Source organism: Nomia melanderi, chromosome 9, assembly GCF_051020985.1.
Source record: "Nomia melanderi isolate GNS246 chromosome 9, iyNomMela1, whole genome shotgun sequence".
In the NCBI taxonomy this organism is placed as follows: domain Eukaryota; kingdom Metazoa; phylum Arthropoda; class Insecta; order Hymenoptera; family Halictidae; genus Nomia; species Nomia melanderi.
Genome location: NC_135007.1, coordinates 16,180,626 through 16,203,182, shown reverse-complemented (window position 1 = coordinate 16,203,182; position 22,557 = coordinate 16,180,626). Strand labels below are relative to the sequence as shown.

The window sequence follows — 22,557 nt, the reverse complement described above, 5'->3', positions numbered from 1 at the left end:
CTCTAATTGCAATTTAGTCTGCATATCGTTAAACCAATTTTTTTAGCAATTTCTCAGAGAAACGTGTTATCTTTTTAATAGTTGCGAAAAGACATCAGGAATGATTTTGGCTTGCTGGTAGTTTTAGTGTTACTTGACAGGTAATGACGATGCAAGTCACGGAAAGATAGATGATTTTCTTTCAATCTTGTTTTATTCCTTCTCAGTTCATGGGAAGATTGAAATAAGTATTGAAGGTCAGATGACGTAGATGCCGATCAAGATACGAAAGATTTCCGAACGGCAGCGCTAATCAGATCGTTCCCTCGATCATCCCCTGATGCAGGCTCATCTTCACGATGCTAGCGCGATCATCACCGCGCATCTCCTCATCGAATCAGAAGAAACGAAATCGCGCGTCGACGATCAACCGATCGACCGCTACGATCTCATTATTCCTCGATCGTGTTCCTGGTACAGGGAAATTGTAGCTAGCGTTCTCTCGCCTCTCGATTATACTCCCCATATATTACTAATTACTACTACTCGCGGTCGCCTTGAAATCCCTTGAAAATATAATATACCATAGTATATTATACGTACAATTCAAACAGAAATCTCCAATTCTCTTTAATTCCAAGGCGATTGTCGGTAAATTCCAATGTTCCATCTCCAAGGGAAACTGCTCTTCAAATCTCTCTTCCCTAATGAAACGGCGCGCCGATGCTAGTCACGGACGTTCGAATCCCAAAGAATCCGAAAAAGCTTCGCGAAATCCTCCGAGATCGAACCCTCCCAGGAAACTTGTGCCTCCGGAGCCTGGATCCTTGTATACTGACGCGTGTTCACGCACGAAAAGGCGCCTGTACGATCGAAATGGCGAAGCAACTCTATCAGATCCAGGAATTTCGAGCCGGAGGAGACCGGAGGTAACGAAAAAAGTTAGCGAGCAAGAAGAAAATTCACGAGTCCCGGAGAACGAATCCCACGGATCCCACGGCAAGTGGAGATTCGGTTTTTCCGGCCGAGAGAACGCGAGCCAACGAATCAGATCGTTCTCTCTTATCCGTCTCTTTATACTGTCTTTCTCTTCTCTGTCTGTCTCTCTATTCTCTCTGTCTCTCTATCTCTCACGAACAAACGAACACGTACCACGAACACGTGAGGTGATTTCGGCTGAAATGGCCCATTTCATTAGAGTCCCACTCGAATCGTCAAATATTTAGATTTTCAATTGCTCTCGGTGGCTCCGGATCTTGTGCCGTGCAGCTATTTAATCGTTCGAGTAATACACCATGAATCTCCGAGAACTCCCGGTTGACGTTTCCAGCCAGTGGAACGGTCGACTGTTCCTTTTCTAGTGTAATCGATTTTTACCAATACACTTCTCTTTTAACACTAGAACTATCGTATCAAAATGACTGGTTTCGATTGTTTTGTTTCGCGATGATCGATATCTTAACGCTAGGTTTACGGAACGTCAAATTAGCGCATATTGGATTTTAGAAATATTATAAATGTTCACGCCGATTTTGATATTATATTACCTGATTTGATATTACTATCGAATCTCCAGTTTCCACGATCTGAATAAACGAGCATCAATTCTTTTAGGAATAATAGAATCAAGTGTACAATAAATTCCCGTAAACCTAGTGTTAAAAGCATCGAATACTCGAGATGATCTTGAAAATAGCTTCACTTGAATATTGCAACGAGTGCCTGAAGAAACCGAGCATCTGTTACAATTTTTATATGGATCACATATCAATCATATTAAGTCTTCAGTTCTAGTGTTAAATGTCGAGGACATTCGCGATGTTCCCTCGAAGCAAATGGGCCATCTCTCTCCCCGATTTACCCTACATGCATAAACAAAACAATCTATCAACACACCGAACAAGTTTATATATATATATATTCATATATTTCTAACGAGAACTGAAACGACTGATGATATTTCTGACGAAGGTACGCACCCTGTTAACGCGAAGTGGGTCGGAGGTGCAACGCAAAACACCCTCCAGTTAAAACTCTGATCCTTCCCGACGATCTCGTGACGAAAGAGGATCTGTCTGACCGATGATAAATGATAAGCGAACACGACGACACACACGATACAATTAACCGACTCAACACACGCTATGAGATATTTTTCTCGCGGGCGCGCTCGTCGGTGGTTTCCTGTTGCTTGTGTTCGGGATTGAACTTCGACCCTCTGCAACGTCCTAGTTGGTCCCAGTGGCTAGATTGGAAGAGGACAATGTCTATTTTTGATCGAACAAGAGGCTGCAGTCTCGTTTCTCTCGATCATTGATGGACGAGCGTTCGAAACTTTCAGATGAAACAGGGAGATCATTCGAAATAGAAGGGTTTCCCTTTAGACTACACTACTCGGGACCAACGACGAGCTCATAGAGAGCACTGGACTCGATTCTGAGATGGTTTCATTGACTACTGACTCGCTCCTTCCCACCTCTCTCGTTTTATCCTGCTTACTTACACCGAAATAATATACGAAGCTATAAATACGCGCACAGGGTGACTAATTAAAACTCAACTCGACGCTCCTCTCAGAAACCTCGTCTCCATTTCAGCGTCACCCTGTAGTCCACTCTCCGTATCTCCTCGTTAACTCGGAATCTTTTGTCCACGGTCTCTTATGAAACAGCGTCGCGTGAAACCAATGGAATCCCCGGAATACATTCCCGAGCAGTAGAAATGGAACAGTATCAGCAGACTCGAGTGCAAATATCAAATCCCTAATAAACCAAGATAATTATAACACTTACATTTCTGAAGGAAGAGACAGTCTCAATCTCTCTTCCACGAGAAAGCTCTCAAACAATCTGCCTCCATTCACTGAAAATTCTTTCGGAGATACCGGACTGTCGTGGATCCAATGATAAATTAGACAATTTTCTAATAACACTTAGCTAGACTGATACTATTAGGAACTATTAGAAAATTCTCTAAGAAATTGGAACTGGAGATCCCGATAACACATTCGCGAAGGAAACCTCCGCACGACCGTCCCGACCGACAGTTGGCATGCCTGCGCTTTTCCGCCTCGCTTCTTTATCTGATTTTTTCGCCTGGTTCTCGGCTGTGTCTGATACGGATGCGTTGCTCGCATTTCTCGCGGACCGGGCGCACTGGGAATGCAAACACAGGAAACCGTAGAGACGCGCGCGTGACGGGCTGTGCAGCATGTTGCAAAACGGCCGTCCACGCCGCTGCGCATCGATGTCCCCGGAGTGTTCCGCGGTTTTCCCGGGAGCTTTTCCTTTGGTCGGAGCGACCGTATCCTCGGCTGATCTTATCCTACCTTTTCCCGATCCTCCGACGATAATTGATCGACTCGCTTCGCGGCTGTCCTCTTTGGGGTTGCCGAGAGTCGTCCAGACGCGCTTCGCGCGTGGAATCAGATTTCTGCTTCGATATTCCTCCTCGACGGGCAGGGAAATTTTGTTAAGGAAGGATCGTCTTTGTTAAATCTGAGAATCCTAGACGCAAAGTTTCAGCATAAAATCTCTGAAGTTGTGAAGACTGTGAAGACTTTCGTTGGATATTAATCCAATCATCGGTTCTGTTCGTTCCATCGACTTATATTTATCTCTTACATTTACTGTTAGTAAATATATCACTCGCCAATTAGTCTTCAGACCTGGTTAAGTGATTCTTCAGACGAGAGATTAACATTCGGAATTTTCCTCTGTATTCCGCTACTCTCGTGAACTGTCCGAAACACTAGGAAGATTCTCTCCGTCCATCTGCGGAAAACTTTCTTCGTGAAGATACCGAGGGAAAGGGAACGGTGATAAAAGGGGAACACGTGAGAACGTTTCGTGCAGTTCGTCCGAAGAACCCCAAAGATAAGGACAGTCGAGACTCACGTCTCGAAGGAAACGGCTCCGAAACGCTGGTACAAGAGAAGCATCGCGCGCGTTGCATAAAAACGCGGCCGAAAGGTGCACGGAGGAATTCCGCTCCCGTGTTTCGTCGGAACCGAGTGCCTCGCTCGACTATCGCGGTGAATTATTCACCGGGAGCCCCGTGCTCAACGAGACTCGATATCGCGCGGCGATCATTACGCGGTTCACTCGTCTTTCTCCCGGAATCTCGGAGGAAATCTCGATTCGCCGGAAACGCGCGATGATCTCGGGGACGCCCCGATTTTATTCGAATCGTCGGGACGCGTTGAATGATTCATGGCGGTTTCGAGTATCTTCGGACGCGCTGATGTCTCTCGCGAGTAAATACGTTGAGCGAAAGTTTTCTTTTTTTCGGGAACGCTCGAAGGTGAACACGAAATTCGATTGTATTTTTTTTATCTGCAGTTCTGCGATTTTCGGGAGGTGTTTCTTCTGTTGCGGACGCGAGAAATTTTGTAGTTCAATTTTAAGAGACGTTGATTCGATAGGAGATTGAGAGCACTCGTTTCCACGATCGAGGACAGGAACTATCGATGCCAGCGTCGAAAGGACGGAGGCTCGTCGAGTGTCGATTACACGGTTGTACTCGGTTCTTCGATAAAATAATCTTTACCGACGGTTCACTTCTCCTCGTTTAAAGAGGAAAGACGTTTTTCGTGAAGTTGATCGAAGAGGAAGAGCAAAGATCCTCGAGTGGAAGCGGGCGACAGTAAATAACGCCCCGTTTGCCTTGGCAACGAGCGCGGAATGTATGCAACCCGCCTTGCTCCTGAGTAAATCACAGTTACCGCGGCCGCGGCCGACAAAATGGCCGCCAGAAGCCAGGCTACCGAACTGGAGTTATACAATCCGTGTAATCGCCGTCTACGAGTCGTTTCACGCTAGCGATTCGCAAAAGTTGTTATTTCTGTCTCAACAATCTTTATCCTTGTCCTTTCTTAACTATTTTTCGTATCCTCTTCGTAAATACTCATCTAATCACGAATATTCCGGTGTTAACTTTATACCCATAATCTCCACTGAAATTTTACTAAAACCAATTTCATTAAATTTCACTAATGTCCAGTGGTAAACAAATATTACTAGTCACAAAATCTCCATTACTCGAAATGCAATCCTAACTTCACTTTAATTCCCATTGTGTTTATTTAACATTTCAAGTGTCAACATCCAAAATCATAAATCCACATTGATGTTCTTGATCTACTAATCGCTGGCGTGAAAGAATGTAACGAAAGGACAGCATGCTTGACCAGTCTCCGAATACAACGCTGAACGATCGCGACTCGATGGAACGCATCACAAAGACACGAAAGACACACGAATTATTCTATTTATCCGATCATCCCCGATTCGACCACACGCAAATAGCACGCCGCTCAAGCATGCCGTTTAACAGTGTTTCTCTTTTGCGAACCGTTCACGACGCTTCTGGCACGGATACACGCCGAGCCGAGCTCTCGAGAAGGAGCCATCAGAAAGGTAAAGCAACCGTCGAGGACCATTTTTCTCCTGGCACCGAACAAAGAAAGAAAAAAAAACGAGTTTCTCGTCTTGAGAGCATCGGCAGAACACGCTCCGCGGATTGATTTCTTTTCGGATTGATTGGTTGACTGATTGATTGATTGACTGACGTTGATCGACTGACTTGATTTTGATTGACTTTTCTTTTCTGATTCACGATTGTCTGGCATGCTGAACACATGCACCTAGAGTGCTTAATATCCCGACTTGTCCGATAATATGATGTCCTTTCTACTCTTCTCTCGCTCTTTCTCTCTTTTTCCTTATGATCCGTTGTAATCTCTTATAATCACTTCTATTTGACTCTGTGACTCTTGTTTCTCTATTGTTTCCTTCTATTTCTGTCTTTGTGTCTCTTTCAAGCTCTGTCTTTTCCTGTATTTCTCAGTTTTTCCCTGCGTTTTTTCGGTTCACGCCACGACGTGCGTACACCATCGAGGCTCTCCTTTTCATCGGAGATGATCTCTCTGCATACGTGTTCTGTTTTCTCCCCTTGAGAAGTTTCTTTCAGAGGTTCGTGGAGGGACCACGATCGCGTGGACGAGTGGCTGGCGGAATTTTGACGTCGTTCAGTCTGTTGTTGACAACAGGTTTCCATAGACTGCCATTCTTTACGAGTTAACGATTAAATTGAACGTCTCGAGTTACCGTTGAAGCAACAGCTGTATAAAATTAAACATAAGAATCAGGTGAAAAGAAGTCTCTAATTAATCAATGCAACGATAGAAGATCACTTCGAAGACGTCAAAATTTCCGCTTGGCTATTATGTTCGATCAGACCGACGCAACAACCAGAACATCTAAGTATTTCATTTAAAATTCAAATTTAAAATGGCCTCACCAATAATCGAGTTAAAAATAACTGTAACTCATTTATACTACACTTCTCTGACGAGAAAATATTCAGAGAAGCCACGATAAAAGATACATCGTGCAAAGTGTGAAAAGAATCCGTGCCCTCTCTGGTACGACAAGCTAAACTCGATTGCCAGCGCGGAATGCGGCCTACAGTCATTAAACAGGCGTCGCCTAATTGGAGCAAACCTCGCGCTCGTTTAATTGCGACGTTTAACGATCCCGTTGCCTAATACAGCGACGCGGGTTTCTAAAGACGTCGGCTTTCACTCGACTTTTTTGGAAACGATCCCGTGCAACGCGAGACACTTCTGGTTGCGTCGATCTCGATCGAAAGTCGCGCTATAGTCTGCTTCAAAAACTACTGGATTACCAAGGTCGCCGCTCCCTACGCATAATCGTATTCTCAAACTAAAGAAATAACAAAGCGTTTAAACAGAAACGATATAATACCTTCTGAAACACAGAAATTTCACGTAAGAGGTTAATACACAATATCCTTCGAAATACAAAAATACTAAAAGAAGCTGACCTTGAAAATCCACGACTATTTAGTTCACTAACCAAAGATGTCTGGTTTGAGGTACGTGTCATCGTTCAACCTCTCAAGGCGAAGTTTCACTAGTTTCCTTAGACTAGAAACAAACTCTCCTCCTCGATACTAACAGAAAACACATCCAGCTTACCAAACACATCGAACGGTGTGCCATTCTCCTCGCGTGTCGCGTCCCCGATGCAGTCTAGAGAGTTCGGAATCCCATGCGCGTACACTCGAACCAAACATCTTCTTAAATCCCCTCCGGAGACGCGCGGATCTCTCTCAGGTGCCTTTTGTTTGCCGAATTTACGTCGCCTCGAGGAGTCCTCCGAGAGCGTCTCCTCTCCCCGACCTTCTCTCTCTCTCTCTCCTCTCTGTTCGATTCCTCGACCAGTTGCTCTGCGATCGATGGACCGTTACGAACTGTTTACGAATCTAACGGAAACAATGCCGTTCGGATGGAACGGTTAACGGGACGACCGGATCTCGAACCGGTCCGAATTTCTGTGAATCGCCGCGCGAACGCGTCGCGTCCGCATAGAAATCCGCGGTCGAGCTATCAGCCAGTAACGCAACAGCGTCCTGAAAGGAGAGAGAAAGGGTCGAACCAAGGAAACCTACTTCCAGCCAGATTCATTGTCCCCCATTGTTCTCGAACTTCGTTCCAGTTTCGATTGTTTCCCGCGGCGGGGAACACAGTTTCCGGTCCACGCTCTTCAGAAATCGGTTCCTCTTCGGAGTAATTCCTTGCTAGGTCTACTCGCTGCGACCCGGACCAGCGAGCGACTCGTGTCTCTACGCCAAGGATACCCGTCCTCTCGGAATTCTAACTCTTTTCTTATTTCTCAATGCTTCCACCGTCTCTTCGTTGAGTCTTCTACTACTAATCTTCACTCGCACGAGCAAGCAAGCTTCTCAGCACGATCGAGAATCTACTAACCGCCCAAGCTTCTCCCGTCTGTCCTCCTCGATGTCCCAGAGTCAGCCTTGACGTCTTTAGGAATAATCTTCTCGTAGCTCGTCAAGATCGAACAGAATTCTCTGAGACGCTTCAGGAGCAGGTGAACAGAATTCTGTCGAATCGTTCGGAATCTGAGGATTCCCCTCGGCCGAGCGGAGGAACTCTCGGCGCTCCTTTCGATCCCAGACGTCTACCCGCGAAACGACGATCTTCCGCGATCCCTTCTGTGTGCTCTAATCTAGCCGTTCACTCGCAACTCCCGGACAGCCGACACCTCTAACCGCATCCACGCTGAATCCCCTCGGCCTAACCACCCCTAGACCCACCGCCAAACATCTCTCTTTCTCTTCTCTGTTTGTCTGTCCTGCGGGATTACACGATTTTTGCGTATTTGCCACTTTGCCCCCGTACCCCTGTTGCCGATCTCACTGAAAAACGCTCTGCGTGCTCCAGGTCGGAGCACGAAGAAGGGCGACGGCTCTCAGGTGAAGGAATCGACCGACAGCAGCACAACGATCGAGGACGATGACTTTAAAGGTAGGACACCCAATACCTCCTCTCTCTGAAAAGCTCTCTCAGTTCTCACTCTTTCTCTCTTTCTTCTCCCTGTTTCTCTCTGATTTTCTAGAATCTTCTTCCAGCATCCCTCTTCGCGCGTCCCGTGGTTCCCCGTAGAGGAATCCTCCTAAGATCCTTGGGATCGCCCAGGATCATTGCATCTAAAAAAAAAATATATATATATATACATACATATATATTATAACCGACGTCTGTGTCCATATTCCAGCGTCTTTTCTTTTAACACTTTCTTTCCGTTGTTTAACGCTGTTACGATGGAATTTAAATCAGCCGCCGGCTGCACCGAATCGGTGCGTCGCGATGGCCGCTTTCGTCGCGTGCACGACGATCGTCTTGTTATTAATCGCCGTCGGATCTCGCTGATCCACGCCGCTACGGCCGATTGAACGGCGCTTGTCGCGAATTGATATATGGAGTTCACGCTTGCAGATAATCGCGTTTCTGATGAATGACTCCTCGCGTCGGAGAGTCGACGGCGTGTGGATCTACAGGGTGTCGGGAGCCGAGATTTCGGGGATACCGATTTGTCACGTGAAATTTCGTTTAATCTCGACGAACTTTCAACTCATAGAGATGAACTTTCTCCTCGAACTTCAAACAAATGTAACTTCCGCGGAACTCAGGCTATTCCGAAAAATCTTGGACAATTCCTTCGACTCACCCTGTAGAAACTGAACAACTCCGGACACTGGACTAAAATAACCCTTCGCGCTCGAGAATTCCTCACTGAAAACATCCTGAATTTTCTTAACAGACCAGACATGAATTAACGAAACTTTCCTCGATATCCGACACATCAGACAATTCTCCCGCGTGAAATCAACCGACAATCGAGTCTCTCGAGTGCGAAGGGTTCAAACAACTATATCTGCACTCCATTCTCGACTCGTTGGAACTTCTTCGCAACGGAGGGAGGGGGGCGAAGCCGAGGAGTCTATCGGTCGAAGTTCCAACGAGTATACGCGTGCACGCGACGAGACCGAGCCCAGGGCTCCGTGAGTCGTTCGGAGGCCTATCTAGAGCAGTCGCTTTCGCAGCGGAGCAGGATCCGTCGACGGATCGAGCACCGAAAATTCTTCCAGACCGTTCGCACGCGGTCGAGTCGGGATTCACGCGGCGCGGCGCGTCCCGGGCGCAACGGGAAGAACATCTGTCCCCGTTCCCGACGGTCAGCTCGCCGTCGAACGTCGAAAGCTTTTGTTCTGCTCGTCGCGCTCGGGACGGTTCGATTCGCGTTCCGTTCGCCCTCGAATCGGAAACGACGATCGCGTCCGAGACACGGAACCCCGTGGACTCTGAGACCGATGGAGACTGAAAAATCGCGTATTCGCGAGGTTGACCGAGCCTCGATCGAAGCGCGATCTCCGAGGACGCGCGATCGCTCTTCGAGAGGATCTCGACGACCCCGTGGAGATCCACTTCGAGATCCGAGAATTTCGCTAGCCCGGTTTCGTCCCTTCGGGCGAACCCTTTCTCCCGGTGACCCTTAGACGCGAGCGCGTCGGTTTGCGCGCGCATATCGGCCTATTATTAGAGACATAGCATTGCTTTGTCCCCACCACACCCACAGCCCCCTTCAATCTGTCGCCCTATCTAGCCACGATCCGCCTTCTACTTGCGTACACCTGTCCACGGACCCTCGATCCTTATTTATCCATCGATCGCAGGTGCGCAGGTTCTCTCCTGGCCGGCGGGGACCTCGTCAGCGCGGTTCGTTCTTGTAACGGAGAGTCTCGCTGCGACGGAAGTCGGAGCTGTATTTATAGCTGTAGTGGTATAATATTAAATATAATGTTAACACTAGGTTTACGGAACGCGTCAAGTTGACGCATATTGGATTTTAGAAATATTATTTTGTTCACGCCGATTTTGATTGATGCGATCACACTGGTACCCCAATTACCTACTGTCGAATCTCCAGTTTCCACGATCTAAATAAACGAGCATCAATTCTTTTAATAATAGAATGGAGTGTAGAATAAATGCCCGTAAACCTAGTGTTAATTCAGTGTTTAGATGCTTCGATGAACCTAGGGTAGACCGTAGCGTTGTCGCAAGTGATATTTCTCATTTGCAAAAGACGGACGAAGGAATTCCGCTCCGCTTTCAGCAAGAAACGCGGAATTAAAATACGTTTTTGCTACTTTATCGTTCGGTGTTCCTTGTAGTTTCGAGTCGTCCGGACGAGACGCGCTGACGAGACCCGCTCAGAAATTCAGAAGCGAGCCTGTGCACTCGCGGAACTGTCACGGAGGTCCGTCGATCGCGTCCCGCGCACGAGCGCGGCGCTTAAAGCCGTCGACGACTTCGCTCCCAACGGACTCGTGCACGTTTCACGTGGACGCGCGCTGCCGGCTAAAAATACGGGAACCGAGGACGTGCTCGCGTTTTTCACGGCGGACAGGTGCGACGAGAGGATGACCAAGACGAATCGATAGCGACATTCTGACGCAATCGTTCTGTATTAACCCTTTGCACTCCGAAGGTGCCTCTCGGTCACCAATTGATGTATCAAAATTGTAAAATTTCATATTTAACATTAAGTCTTGAGTAATCTGTCAATACGTGAAACGTAGAAATCAAACACCATTGTTCCCCTTGTTCTGTGAATAAATTCGCTAAGTTAGTTTAAAAAATGGCATCTACATCTCGTAAAAATAGATTGAATATTTCTAGTGACAAATTTCTGGAGTGCAAAGGGTTAAACAGGTCTTTTTCAATTTCTTCGAGTTATTATTTCGCGATGGGAATTCAAAATTTGCGAGAAGTTACGCGAAATACGATTATCAGTGATGTTTCGCGGCGGAAGTTCGAGGTCTGGGATGATTTGAGCTACAGAGTTCGAAATCTCAGTGACTCGAGCTAGAATGAGGTAACGATCGGTAGCTATTACAATTCCAAATATTTTCTTCCACTTGATTTAGAAAACGAAATTAATATCTGCACTAGACAGCGTCTACTCTATTTACATTCCGTTAGTTCACTCCGTGCATTTTTTCTCCCGATCGAATGAACCTCCGTGAATAGTTTCCCCAGGAAGTTCAGTTCGCAACGTAGAGCTTCACCCAGCGGATTCGCAACAAGAACAATTATCTCCCGCGAACCTGCCTTCTCCGCCTTACCGTAGTCGTTGGATGGCGCACTTTCGATCGTTCTCTCTCTGTTTTCCGAATTTATCGCGCCACAGTCTCCGAAACAGTCCGTAACGCGTTGAACACGTTGACTGCAGTGTCAGTCACTGATGACGCTGAATTAAAAACAATTGCAACGTATAAGACGATCAATATTAACCCTTTGCACTCGAGAGGCGCCTTTCAGTCATTTGATTTGACCGAAATGATAAAATTGAAAATTCAATATTAAATTTTATATAGCGTATCAGTACATGGAATATCGAAATAAAATTCACTCAATTTATACAAAGTATTTGTGTTAGTTGCGAAAAGTATCATTGATATTCCATCAGAGAACAATGAACATTTGTCGAGAAAAATATTCTCGAGTGCAAAGGGTTAAATAACAATCGAGTGATCGGTTTTAAAATTCAAAATATAAATAAACACGATTGAACGTACACGAACAGAAAAGTCGATTGATTCTTGAAATTCTAACAGAATTCCGTCGATTTTTATTGTCTGGTGCGCGTTGCATTGCTGCGCCGACTGCAGTTATTTACGAATCTAAATTTCAATTTGCGGAAACAGGAGACCCGCATTAAACTCGCAGTACGAGATATCGCAACGCTTTGTGCGCGATAAATACGTTACACGCGAATTAATTACTGCGACATTTCGTTCTGCTCTTTATTCTTGCAAAAACAAATTCGCGCGGTTGCGTGCTCGCAAAGATTCATTTGGTATTCTTCCAATTACGAAAAGTACTCGTGTCGCATTCAAATATTATAATTCAAAAGGCAATATACTATACAGGATCGAGACCAAATTTCCGTGTACCTCAAACATTCATTATCATAGGCGGGTTGTAACGAATTTGTTTTATAAACAATTCAGACTCGTTAAATAATTGAAAAACATATTCTTTCACTCGGCAGTTGGAATTCTCCTCGCGTACACTCGCGCAGCAGTATCGTTAAGGACCCTCGTTCGGCGCGGCCATTTTCTCGGATCGTAAAACATATTACTAGGCTGCTGAACATGAATTTCATGAATTTATAGCGTTCGAACATCATAAAACTCGCGCCGAGACGAAACTTCATTCCCTTCCGTTTGATTTTTCATTCGCTGCCGGCGTACATAAAATTCCTGGGCGTGATGGCAGTCGACATACAAATTCGCGTGAAGCTACTCACAGTGGCGTTCGGAAGTTTCCAGATCGTTTCTGGAATTGAGTCAAAAAACAAGCATTATCTTTTTTAAAAAATGTGTACAAAGAATACAGTGTTGTTTCTACAATCTGTTCCTTATATGTCATAACAAGTTCTCACAGCCTTCATTCTCTAAAAGTTCCAAAAACTAGGAAACTTTCGAACGCCACTGTATCTCAAACATAACAAAACCGGTGGTAGCCAATAAGAAACTAATAAACAATTACAATCTCAAAGTCTCAAACGCGAGTAAACGATCCACGTAACCAGAGAATCGATCGAAGGTGCCATTTCGAACCGTTGCACAACGCGGCTGCCTGGACAAAACTAATTCGACTATCCTCAAAATGATGTTCATGTCAAAAATAACAATTTGCTAATCAATTCCGTTTCTCTATATCTACAACGTTCGATTCGAAACCTAAAATACCGATTGTCATTCCAAAAGCTTCATAATACCTCTACTGTACCAAAAATGTAACAAAAGTGTAACCACTTTAGCTCTATATCTAACAACTTCCTAACGCGTTTCGTTCGTATCACCGATACTTTCCAAGTGCCCGAGTTTTGTCCAGAAAATGGCCGTCCGGCTGCATTGTGCGTCGGCGTCCATCCCGAAAGGGAGCCGTTCTGCCTCGAATCTGCGCGTTCCGCGTGATCCCGGCATGCATGCGGCCAAGTATCTCTCCCTGCCGCTCTCACACGCGTCCGCTCGCTCTCTCAATCTTTCACTCTCTCTCTCTCTCTCTCTCTCTCACTCTCTCTTCTCGTGTCTCTTCAGTTACACCGAAAACACAAGCCAGACAATGGGTCTCGTTCGCTTTCGAGACCCCGAGACACTTTATCACGACGAGTGAATTGATTCTCGAACGCGGACACGAGAACACTAGAGCCGGAGAACGGCGACGCTACAGTTGTTTCCGAAACAATTGGACTCCGCCGGCGTTCCCCCGTTGTTTACCGGTTTTCGCCGCACCCGCCGAGCCCGGGAATCAGACCGCCGGGAAAAACGGGGAGCGTCCCCTCGCCGTTCTCGTCGGATCGAGCGCGCGCTCGTGGATCATCGGCGCGAGACGCGCGACGAATTTCTTTCGATTCGTCGCGTCGCTCGTTAACTGGCAAGTCCGCACTTGTTACTTTGATTTGTCCCGATCCTCCGATGATTTTCGCGGGGTTTTCGTTGCTCGTTCGGGGATTATCGAGTGAATCGAAGGAATCAACGTAGAATTCCGAGCGAGCCGATTCGCGGTGAATCGCTTCGGTTCGGGAACCATTCTGTTTATTTCTCGTTCTGCGGGTATTTGCCGATCAGGGGGTGCCTGGTTAACAAGTCAACGGTGCGTTCTACTTCCTGGACCCGAGGAATGAGCCGCACTTTGCACTTTTGTCCCGTAAAACGGGAAAATCGGGGGATAATCTTCGCTTCGGCAGCTCTGGGAAAGTAATGCGACGGAACCTTTGCTTTACGGTCTCGTTAGCAACTGTTAAGTTTCTCTTATCACAAATATAAACTGTTACATCAACTCTTACCTTAGACATCAACGTTGCTTCATACCATAAGGCAAAGTTGAGCGCAATTGAAATCATTCTACAAATCGCAATATTCGAATCCTGCGTTTCAAGATAACGAAAGTGACACGAGATTACAGTTTCTCGACCCGTCGTTCTGAACGAACCCCCAACAGAGACACGTACACGGAGACACACGCAAACACGCGCGACCCGATCCCAGCAGATTCGACGAGCAATCCGTAGAGCAGCGCCTGTGCAAGGGACGAGGAGTAAATGTTGATTTCTGCCCAGCAAGAACGATGCTCACAAATCCATAACACGTAGCAAAACCGCGATCGTAGCCATTACGCACGCGTCCAGTCGCACGCGTTGGAAACGGGGCTTCAGCCCGAGACCGGTAGCTTGACACATTGTTCCTTAGGAACGTCGGAGGCTCTCACGGCCGGACTTCGGCGTTGAGATTCTCGAACCGGTCGTCGTGCACCTCGAAAGAGACCGCCTCGACGTCTTCGAGTATTTTCTGTAAATATTGCACGGTTCAACGAAGTAATCGAGAGGATTCTCTCGCGAGAGACACGATCGTTTGGACAGGTTAATCTCAACGCCTCGAGACTGTTTAGAACTCACTATCATTCCCCCACCAACCCACCCACCTCCATCGAGAGCAATTAAAGTCGCGATCATCATTCCGCTGGGCCAGGGGTCTGCGAACCGCGACTTTCTCGACGTTGGAACGTGATTGATCAAATTCATTTGCAACGTTTGATAGAGGTACGATTAATTCGACAGGTTCCGAAACGATCGAATCGTCTGAGAAGTTTGCCGACCCCTGCGCCAGGCGACCGTGATTATTCATTTGAACGAAACGTCGTGGCTGGTAACAATCGTTCCCAACGAAACGTCGACCTTCGACAAGACCGTCAACGGTCCGCCTTCTCGACGATCATTCTCCGCGAAAGGGAAACGTGGGAGTAAGTAGCACGGGCTCGAATTGGTCGGACGTCCGGCGCAGTGGAACAGGCCGTTGCTAGACCGAGGACGGCTAATCAACGGTTTCGGGCACGCGAGGACGCGGTAATCAGTCGCGAACGATTTTCCACGTGCATCGGTACAGATCGCGTTCGGTCGATCGTTTCGTTTGATTTTCGTCCGGTGACGTCTCGGTTAGAGTCGCGAACGTTGAAATTATTGAGAGTGTTTACGTCGTACTGTCACGTTCGATTTTGGAATAGTTTCGAAATGTCTGCTGATCTTCTCGTGGTTTAATTGAGAAGCGTCTATTACGATGCCACGATCATCGGACGATTGCGATTGCACGAAGAATTACGATCGGAATCGCGTTTGAACGGAGGAGGAGACGAAAGAACTGTGGAATTACGGGTGAATAATAAGAGCCGAGGATTGAATTACTCGAATCGAGTTTAATTACTCGAGGCAGGCGAGCAATTTCGACTCGTGACAGTACGAATCTCGGAATTAGCATTGTCGGCTGCAGGGACCCGCTGCGCCCGACCTTTCTGTTTGCCTTCCCCTCGAATCGCCGAAGGAAAACCCGCGGCGACCACCACCCTCCGTTCTCTTTCGTCCTCCCCCTCTATCGCCTCGTTGACACGCTACCTTCGCGTGACTGTACAGTAGAATAGACCGAGACGAATCCTCTTCTTCAATTAGAATAGAAAAACAAAATGGAATTTTTGTGATTGTTCTTCGATCAACACGAGACAATTGACTCGCGATGTAACGAGCACAGAATAGATCCTTACTGTGATTACATACGATTCGATTCGTCCCGGTCTACCTAACGAGTTAACCCCTTGACCTATGATCTCAACGATAGAACTTCGTTGCTAATCCACTAGAAACAACTAAAATTCTATGCTCTTGCATTCATTCTAAACTTTCCACGATTCAAACGGAAAAGTAACTTTCACGTCGGTATTCCGGTAATTTCTGTTCGAAACCTTCGCCGGGAGGCTGACTATCGTAAGACAAGGGGTTAAGGATCTAGTCCGGTTTCTTAGACAATAGAATAGCCGATAACAGCGAGATGAATTAGCCGAATATCGTTAGACCCGCACGCCGATCGATTCGAACGTCTCGCGACGGTCGCGTTTTAAACATGCTTGTTCCCCCGCCGGAAGGAAGTATGCTGCAATTATCAGATTCCCTTAATTGGATCGGGAGCGGTATCGGCTTCCAGGTCTAACGAACCGTAGAACCGCGGAGGAAGCTTCGGCGGACCGTAGAAAGTAATTATAGAGAGTAATCGGGAGAGTAACGAATAAATTGCGGCGATGCGATGCCCGGGACGTGGTAGAATGCGAATTATTAGAGGGACAATTAAGCGTCCCTCTGTTTCTCGTCTTTTCCATTCTTTTCTCGAGTTTTTCCTTCGCTCTCTCGCGAGACGAACTCTCGGTGTATAGAATTAATTAGAGGCCGGGCAGAAATGCGAACGGTGTAGCGACGAACGAGGAACGCGGTTCGTTCGAGGAGAGATCGAGTGCCACGCGACCAATCGATCGAACGATCGTTGTCCGACGACTCGCGCAGCTTTTCCGCTTCTCTCGCCGTTCATCGCTAGTTTTGTTTCGTTTTCGTCTCTTCGGTCCGCTAACTGGGCGAGTCTGTTCTTCACTTGTTACGTGATTGTAACTATCATTGATTTTATGTGATTTTATAATAATGATTTAATGGGAATATTTGTAATTATGAGCTTGGTTAGCGGATCGAACAGAAAGCGTTGCAGCTGGAGATCCTTGTGCTTCGAAGAAAGCTCGTTCCTGATTTAATAACTGCTTGAAAAATAATTAGATTTAACATAGAAACTGTTCAAATGGATAAATCAGCGTTTTCTAAACTTCGTTTTTGCAGTTTTGTCTTTTGAAGAGATTTTGTATTTTCCTGGAGACAGGTTTTTGAGATTGTAGTTTGGAGAACGCTGTTTATACGAAACGATCGACGTATAATTAGTACTTTAATCGTTCGTGCTTTGTCCGTGGTAGTACCGTAACAAGGATCTCAGCTGAACGATTTCGATTTCTCGATAGTTTCCGTTTCCGCGCTTCTCACGACTCGTCATCTCCGTGTTAGCGTGCCGGTAGCGATTAGCCAGCTAGAACGACTAGATTAGCTTACAAGCGTACTTCGGTAGCCTATCAAACTGTTCTTTATTTCTATTTTTGTATCATTCCCTTCATGAAACTTTGCTGGCATCGTAGACAACATCGATGTACAAGTATCGGACGATCTTTCCGTTCCTTTTCGTCGAACTTCTCAGTTCCCGAGGGTGAGCATTGATCATTGAACGAGGGGACGATGAGCAGAACTCCGAACAATCAACTAATCAGCAATCTCTCAATCTTCCTTCGACCTTTTATCCCCTAATCGCTCTCAAGAGAATATTTCAAAAATTCTTAACGCTAGAACTACTAAGCAACTCCTCCAATTTATAAAATTCCATTAATAACACCAGTACCCCAATTACCTTATCAAACTGATTTACTCTCGTTCCACAAAAAGGTCTCACAAAAAAACAAATCACCTATTAAGATCTATTTCTAGTAGTTCTAGCGTCGACGCCCAATCAAAGCATAACACTAGAACTACCGAGCATTCGATACGATTGAATCTAATCTAAAAACTGTAACAATTCATCTCCAGTTTCCTCAGACATTCGTTACAACATTCAACTAAACCTCTTTATCTTCAACATCAAAACCATCAATATCCACTAAACAAACGACTGACAAGGTAGTTCTAGTGTCGCAAAGCCCATAACGCCGCGAGAAACGCACGAGGAAGCCTTCCTGCTCATCGCGCCCGAGATTCGCCGCTCGATTCTCCCTGAAAAATATAAACTGCCAGTACCGATCCGACGCTTGTCTCGCGGGTCCCAGGAATCTCGCCGATACGTGTCGCGTGGCAGTAACACGCGCGGTTACACGGCCGCCCACTGTGCACGAGACACTCGTTACAGGCACGACGATGTTCCCTCAGCACGCTGCTCGTGCCTTGGAAACGGTAGCCAAAGTTTCTCTGCATATGTCTCTCTGTCACTCTTTCACTCGCTGTCTCTCTGCCTCTCACTCACTCACTCTCTGTTTGCCTCTTTCTGTTTCCATACACCTCCTCTATGCATCGACAACGCCTGTGTCCGAGTCGCGCGGGAACGGAGCCGCCATTTTCCTTTTCATCCCCTCAGGTGACCGTACCGTACACACGAGAGTCTCTTTATCACCGGCACACCACCGCCAGCGACACGATTTACCGTCACACACCGGTGTTATGGATTTATGAACACCATTATCTCTCTCTCTCCATCTTCTTGGTTCCTTTTATTTCGCCTCTTTAAGTTCTGTCTATTCGGTTTCCTTTGGAGGCTTGCGCTAGATCCTTGGAATCTCCGACTGGCTTCGACGCACACCTCCGGTGAGGCGGGCGGCTGTCCTCGAATGGGATTCGCGGCGTTTGTTGCCAGTTAACGTTTTACGATAGTAACTGCCGCTATTGTTGCTCGTTATTGGTGTCATTGTTCCAGCGCTATATTCGGTATCGGATCGAGCTTATGGAATCGAATGACATATCTGTATTATCGTGATGTTGGGGAATAGTTTCGTGTCTGGGACACCGAGAGAAAAATGATTTAATTACTGAAATGACTGAGTGAGCGAGTAGTCTTCTAGTGATTTAACCAGTTAACTGTGGAATTTAGAAAAATAAAATATGGAGCGTATACTCGTCGAACGCAGGACGAATGCACGTAGTATATTTTAATGACAGATCAAAGAACAAAGAATTACATGTTTACGTGAAAAAATAAAGAATTCATGAAAGACACAGTTAACTGGTTGAAGATACAGAATTTAGCTCGCCGAGCTGCAGTTTTTGGATACTCGAACTCCCCAGTCGTAAAGAGTTAATTTCTCTAATATCTCGCGAAAGCAGAGTTTTAATTGGAACGGCATGTTCGGAGATTCGAAGATTTCTTGCCGCTGTAATGCAGATTTTATGCGCATAATTAGAGAACACGGTAATAATAGAATAGGCAAGCCACTAATGCGATTCGATTAAACGAGAAAGGACAGCTTACCGCGACACTGTTTCCCCAAGCTCGCAGTCGCATCGAACCGTCCCGCTTACAGTTGCATGCTGCATCGATCGATCCTGCTTGTGCATGCTGGTGCATCGACGATTTTCTCGGGCGCCGAGTTGAACCGACGTTACGGAAGTTCGTCGAGACGCGTCTTCTCGATCGGCCGCCGGTTTCACACTATCGATCCCTGGAGCCGTTGGGAACAACGATCTAATACTCGGTAGACTTGTAGAAAATCTAATGTTCTGTGGATCTAGAGAAAGATCTCTAACGCTCTGTAGTCTCACAGATTTCTGATACTCGATAGTTCTACAAAAGCGACCTCTAATTCAGAGTAGACCTAAAATGCCTCTCCCACGCTCAGTAGTTCAAACAAGCTTTTTAACCCTTTGCACTCGACAATATTTTTTACTAAAAATATTCATTACTTTCTGACTAAATATTAACGATATTTTTCGCAACCAACACAATTGATTATCTTCTATAAATTAAGAGACAGAACTATTTTACTTCGACGTTTTATGTGTTGATACAAGGTTTAATATTGAATTGAAAATTTTATAAATTTGCTGTGTCGAATCAGGTGGCGACTGTACCCCTGTGCAAAGGGTTAATACTCAGTGAACCTAAGGAAGCGTCCCTAACACCCAACAATTCTATAAAAGCATCTCTAAAGTCGCTAGACCTGTATCAAGCTATATTCTACAACCTTACAAACCTATCTATCAATCTCCAATCTATAACAGACTCAAAAGTTTCCATTCACAAAACCTAGGAAATCTTCAAAACCTACTTCCAAAAAAACTCTAGCCCCGTTGCATCGAACCTGGCACTCTCGTCTAAGTGGTCAGATTCGAAAGCGTTGATTGGCCGAGGCGGTCACGCCCACCGATCGCCTCGCGCGGAGGGCTTGGAGAGTCGCTTCCAGACTCGCGATTGGATTCCTCGGAGACTGTCTCCACCCCTATGTCGCGAGTGCCAGGATCCAAGCAACTCATGGTGTTTAGCACAGAACAGCGCGAAAGATAGTGTGAAACCAGCTCAACGGAGCACGCGGTCCTCGTCGAACTGAACGCGCGCGTGTCTCGACCCGAGAAATAACCGGGAAGAATCTACCCCCTAAACGAACCTTTGACCCGTGCAACCCCGTCGTGTCCCGACGAGACTTGAAGGAGCTCGATGACGGTTTCACATCGAAAACGAGGAGAACGTCCCCAGCGGGGTCTCAAGGAACATTTCCCTATGGTCTCGTTTGTCCGTCGGATGCCCCGGCGGTCGCTTCTCGAAGCCTTTCTCTTCGTTTCCCTCGATGCTCCTGTTCGGTTTCACTTCGGTGGTCATCTCCGGAGGATGAAATCGAAGGGAACGATCGGTCGTCGCGCTCCTTGCACGATCCACGGGACCCACGTCCCGAAATTCTTCGGCGCGGTCTCGAGGACACTGGCGGAACGGCCGACGTTGGAAGGAATCCTTTCGGGCTGATCGTCGTCGACGTCCTCGACGACGCCTGCACGTCTGACACCGTGAACCGCACTCTCCAGCACTTGGTACCTTGGCCTGTTACCCGGTATCCCTCGTCTGTCCCGTTCAGCCTTCTTTTCTTTTGTTTCGCAATTGGGACTCGGTCCTGGGGGTGATCTTTGACTGTTCACTGCGGGATACGAACGTCACTGATGATGATATTGCTTTCAGCCAGAGGTAGAATAATCGTTTTGTAGCGGGAGCAAGTGAAGAATGGAACGAGAGGATAAAGGGAGAAGAAATTGATTAATGAATTGAATGGAGGGGTATAGAAACTTTAGTATATAAATTGAAGCTAATAGATAGTAGTTTTATCTTCATGTTAGTTACAAATATTTATTAACTTATTTCGAATGAAATTCTACTCGATTCTGCATTCTCGTCGATCGTGTATAGAGTGAAATCGTAAAAATATTAGAGTGTATAGAATCGCTATTCCCGCAGCGCGATCACAATGGAACGAATAAAACAAACAGTTCGCAGAAAGTGGAGGACGTAACGTTACACGGTGCCTCGGTAATTAACACAGGGCCATTTCCCTCCGAAGAGCGGCTTTTCATTACGATTCCCTGCAAGTGGTATCGACCGGCCGATACCGGAAGTCGAGGAGTCGGTCTCGCCCTCGGCCGAGTCTTTATTGTTTAACTTCTTCGATTTCTCTTCTTCCCCTCTCTCGTTTCCACCTCCCCGTCGAATGATCGACAATCCCCGACCCTGTTCTCTTATTTTCTTCTTTCTTCTCGATTGCTTTCTCCCTTCTTCAAGAAGATTAACCAACGGATGATTCGTAACTTTAATTTTGGAACGGATACACCGAGAACGAGAGAGAGAGGAGAGACGACAGTCGTGTTCTCGATAGTCTCTCTCTCTTTCCCTTTCTCGCTGTACCTTCTTCCGTTAATTTACATTGAAGAGCAACATTTAATGAACATATGAATATATATTTCTATACTGTGTTTAACGTTGACGCAGCCAGTGTCGTCTCTCTGTGGATCAGCTGGAACTCCGTTCGTCGATCCCGAGTCGACCTCGGATCGAACTCGACGTCGCGACCAGTGGGCCGAATTAAACGCTAGAACGATGCGACGCCTCGATTGTCGACGCTTTTATTCGATAACTCGTTAATTGCGGAGTAGGTGTGTCGGTCTGAGCTGAGAAATAGACGAGTCGCTCGGAAGCCGATGCAGTTAAGTTCAGAAAAACCTTGAAGGAATTAATGTTAATGGATTAACGACCTAGCCAAGACCTAACCAATAATTTGAGATAATAATAATAATTTATCAATTTGACCAGGAAAGTATATAAAGTCTCAAATAGATTCTGCAACGATAGAATATCATTTACCCCATGAAACTTTACAAGAACCATAAAATACCAACGAATCGACTTTCGTTATTCTCATTAGAGTTACAGTACATATTCATAGTCCTTCATTAGAGCGACTCGAATCACAAGGCAAAGAATTAACCCTCTCAAGTCCAAAATCCACTGAAATCAAAGGAAAATCCAAGAATCGAAATTATTGACAAACATTCTGTATAAAGCGTGAACATTCTATAAGATTTGAGAGAATTAGATTCTCGTCAATTTTAGGAGAAATTGCTTACGGATGATTCGAGATACTCGGCAGTTCTAGGGTCGAAGCTCGATATCCTAGCAAAAGCTAGAGAGGGAAGCTAACAAGCCTACTGATAGCGTGGATTAAGTTCGAGCCCGCTGGTCAGTGTTCTATGC

At 46.2% G+C, this 22,557-nt stretch overlaps 1 protein-coding gene across 38 annotated transcripts in view; it reads left to right on the top strand.

Annotated features, from left to right (window-relative positions):
• The window catches only part of CaMKII (Calcium/calmodulin-dependent protein kinase II), a 156,837-nt gene that overhangs the window by 100,607 nt on the left and 33,673 nt on the right, over positions 1-22,557 (top strand). For 27 of the 38 annotated variants that reach the window (XM_031989332.2, XM_031989358.2, XM_031989357.2 and 24 more), the window contains exon 12: positions 8,246-8,329. The exons of the other annotated variants lie outside the window; for them this stretch is intronic. In XM_031989332.2, the coding sequence (XP_031845192.1) occupies positions 8,246-8,329 (84 nt within the window). The remainder of the gene's footprint in view (positions 1-8,245; positions 8,330-22,557) is intronic. 38 annotated transcript variants of the gene reach the window in all.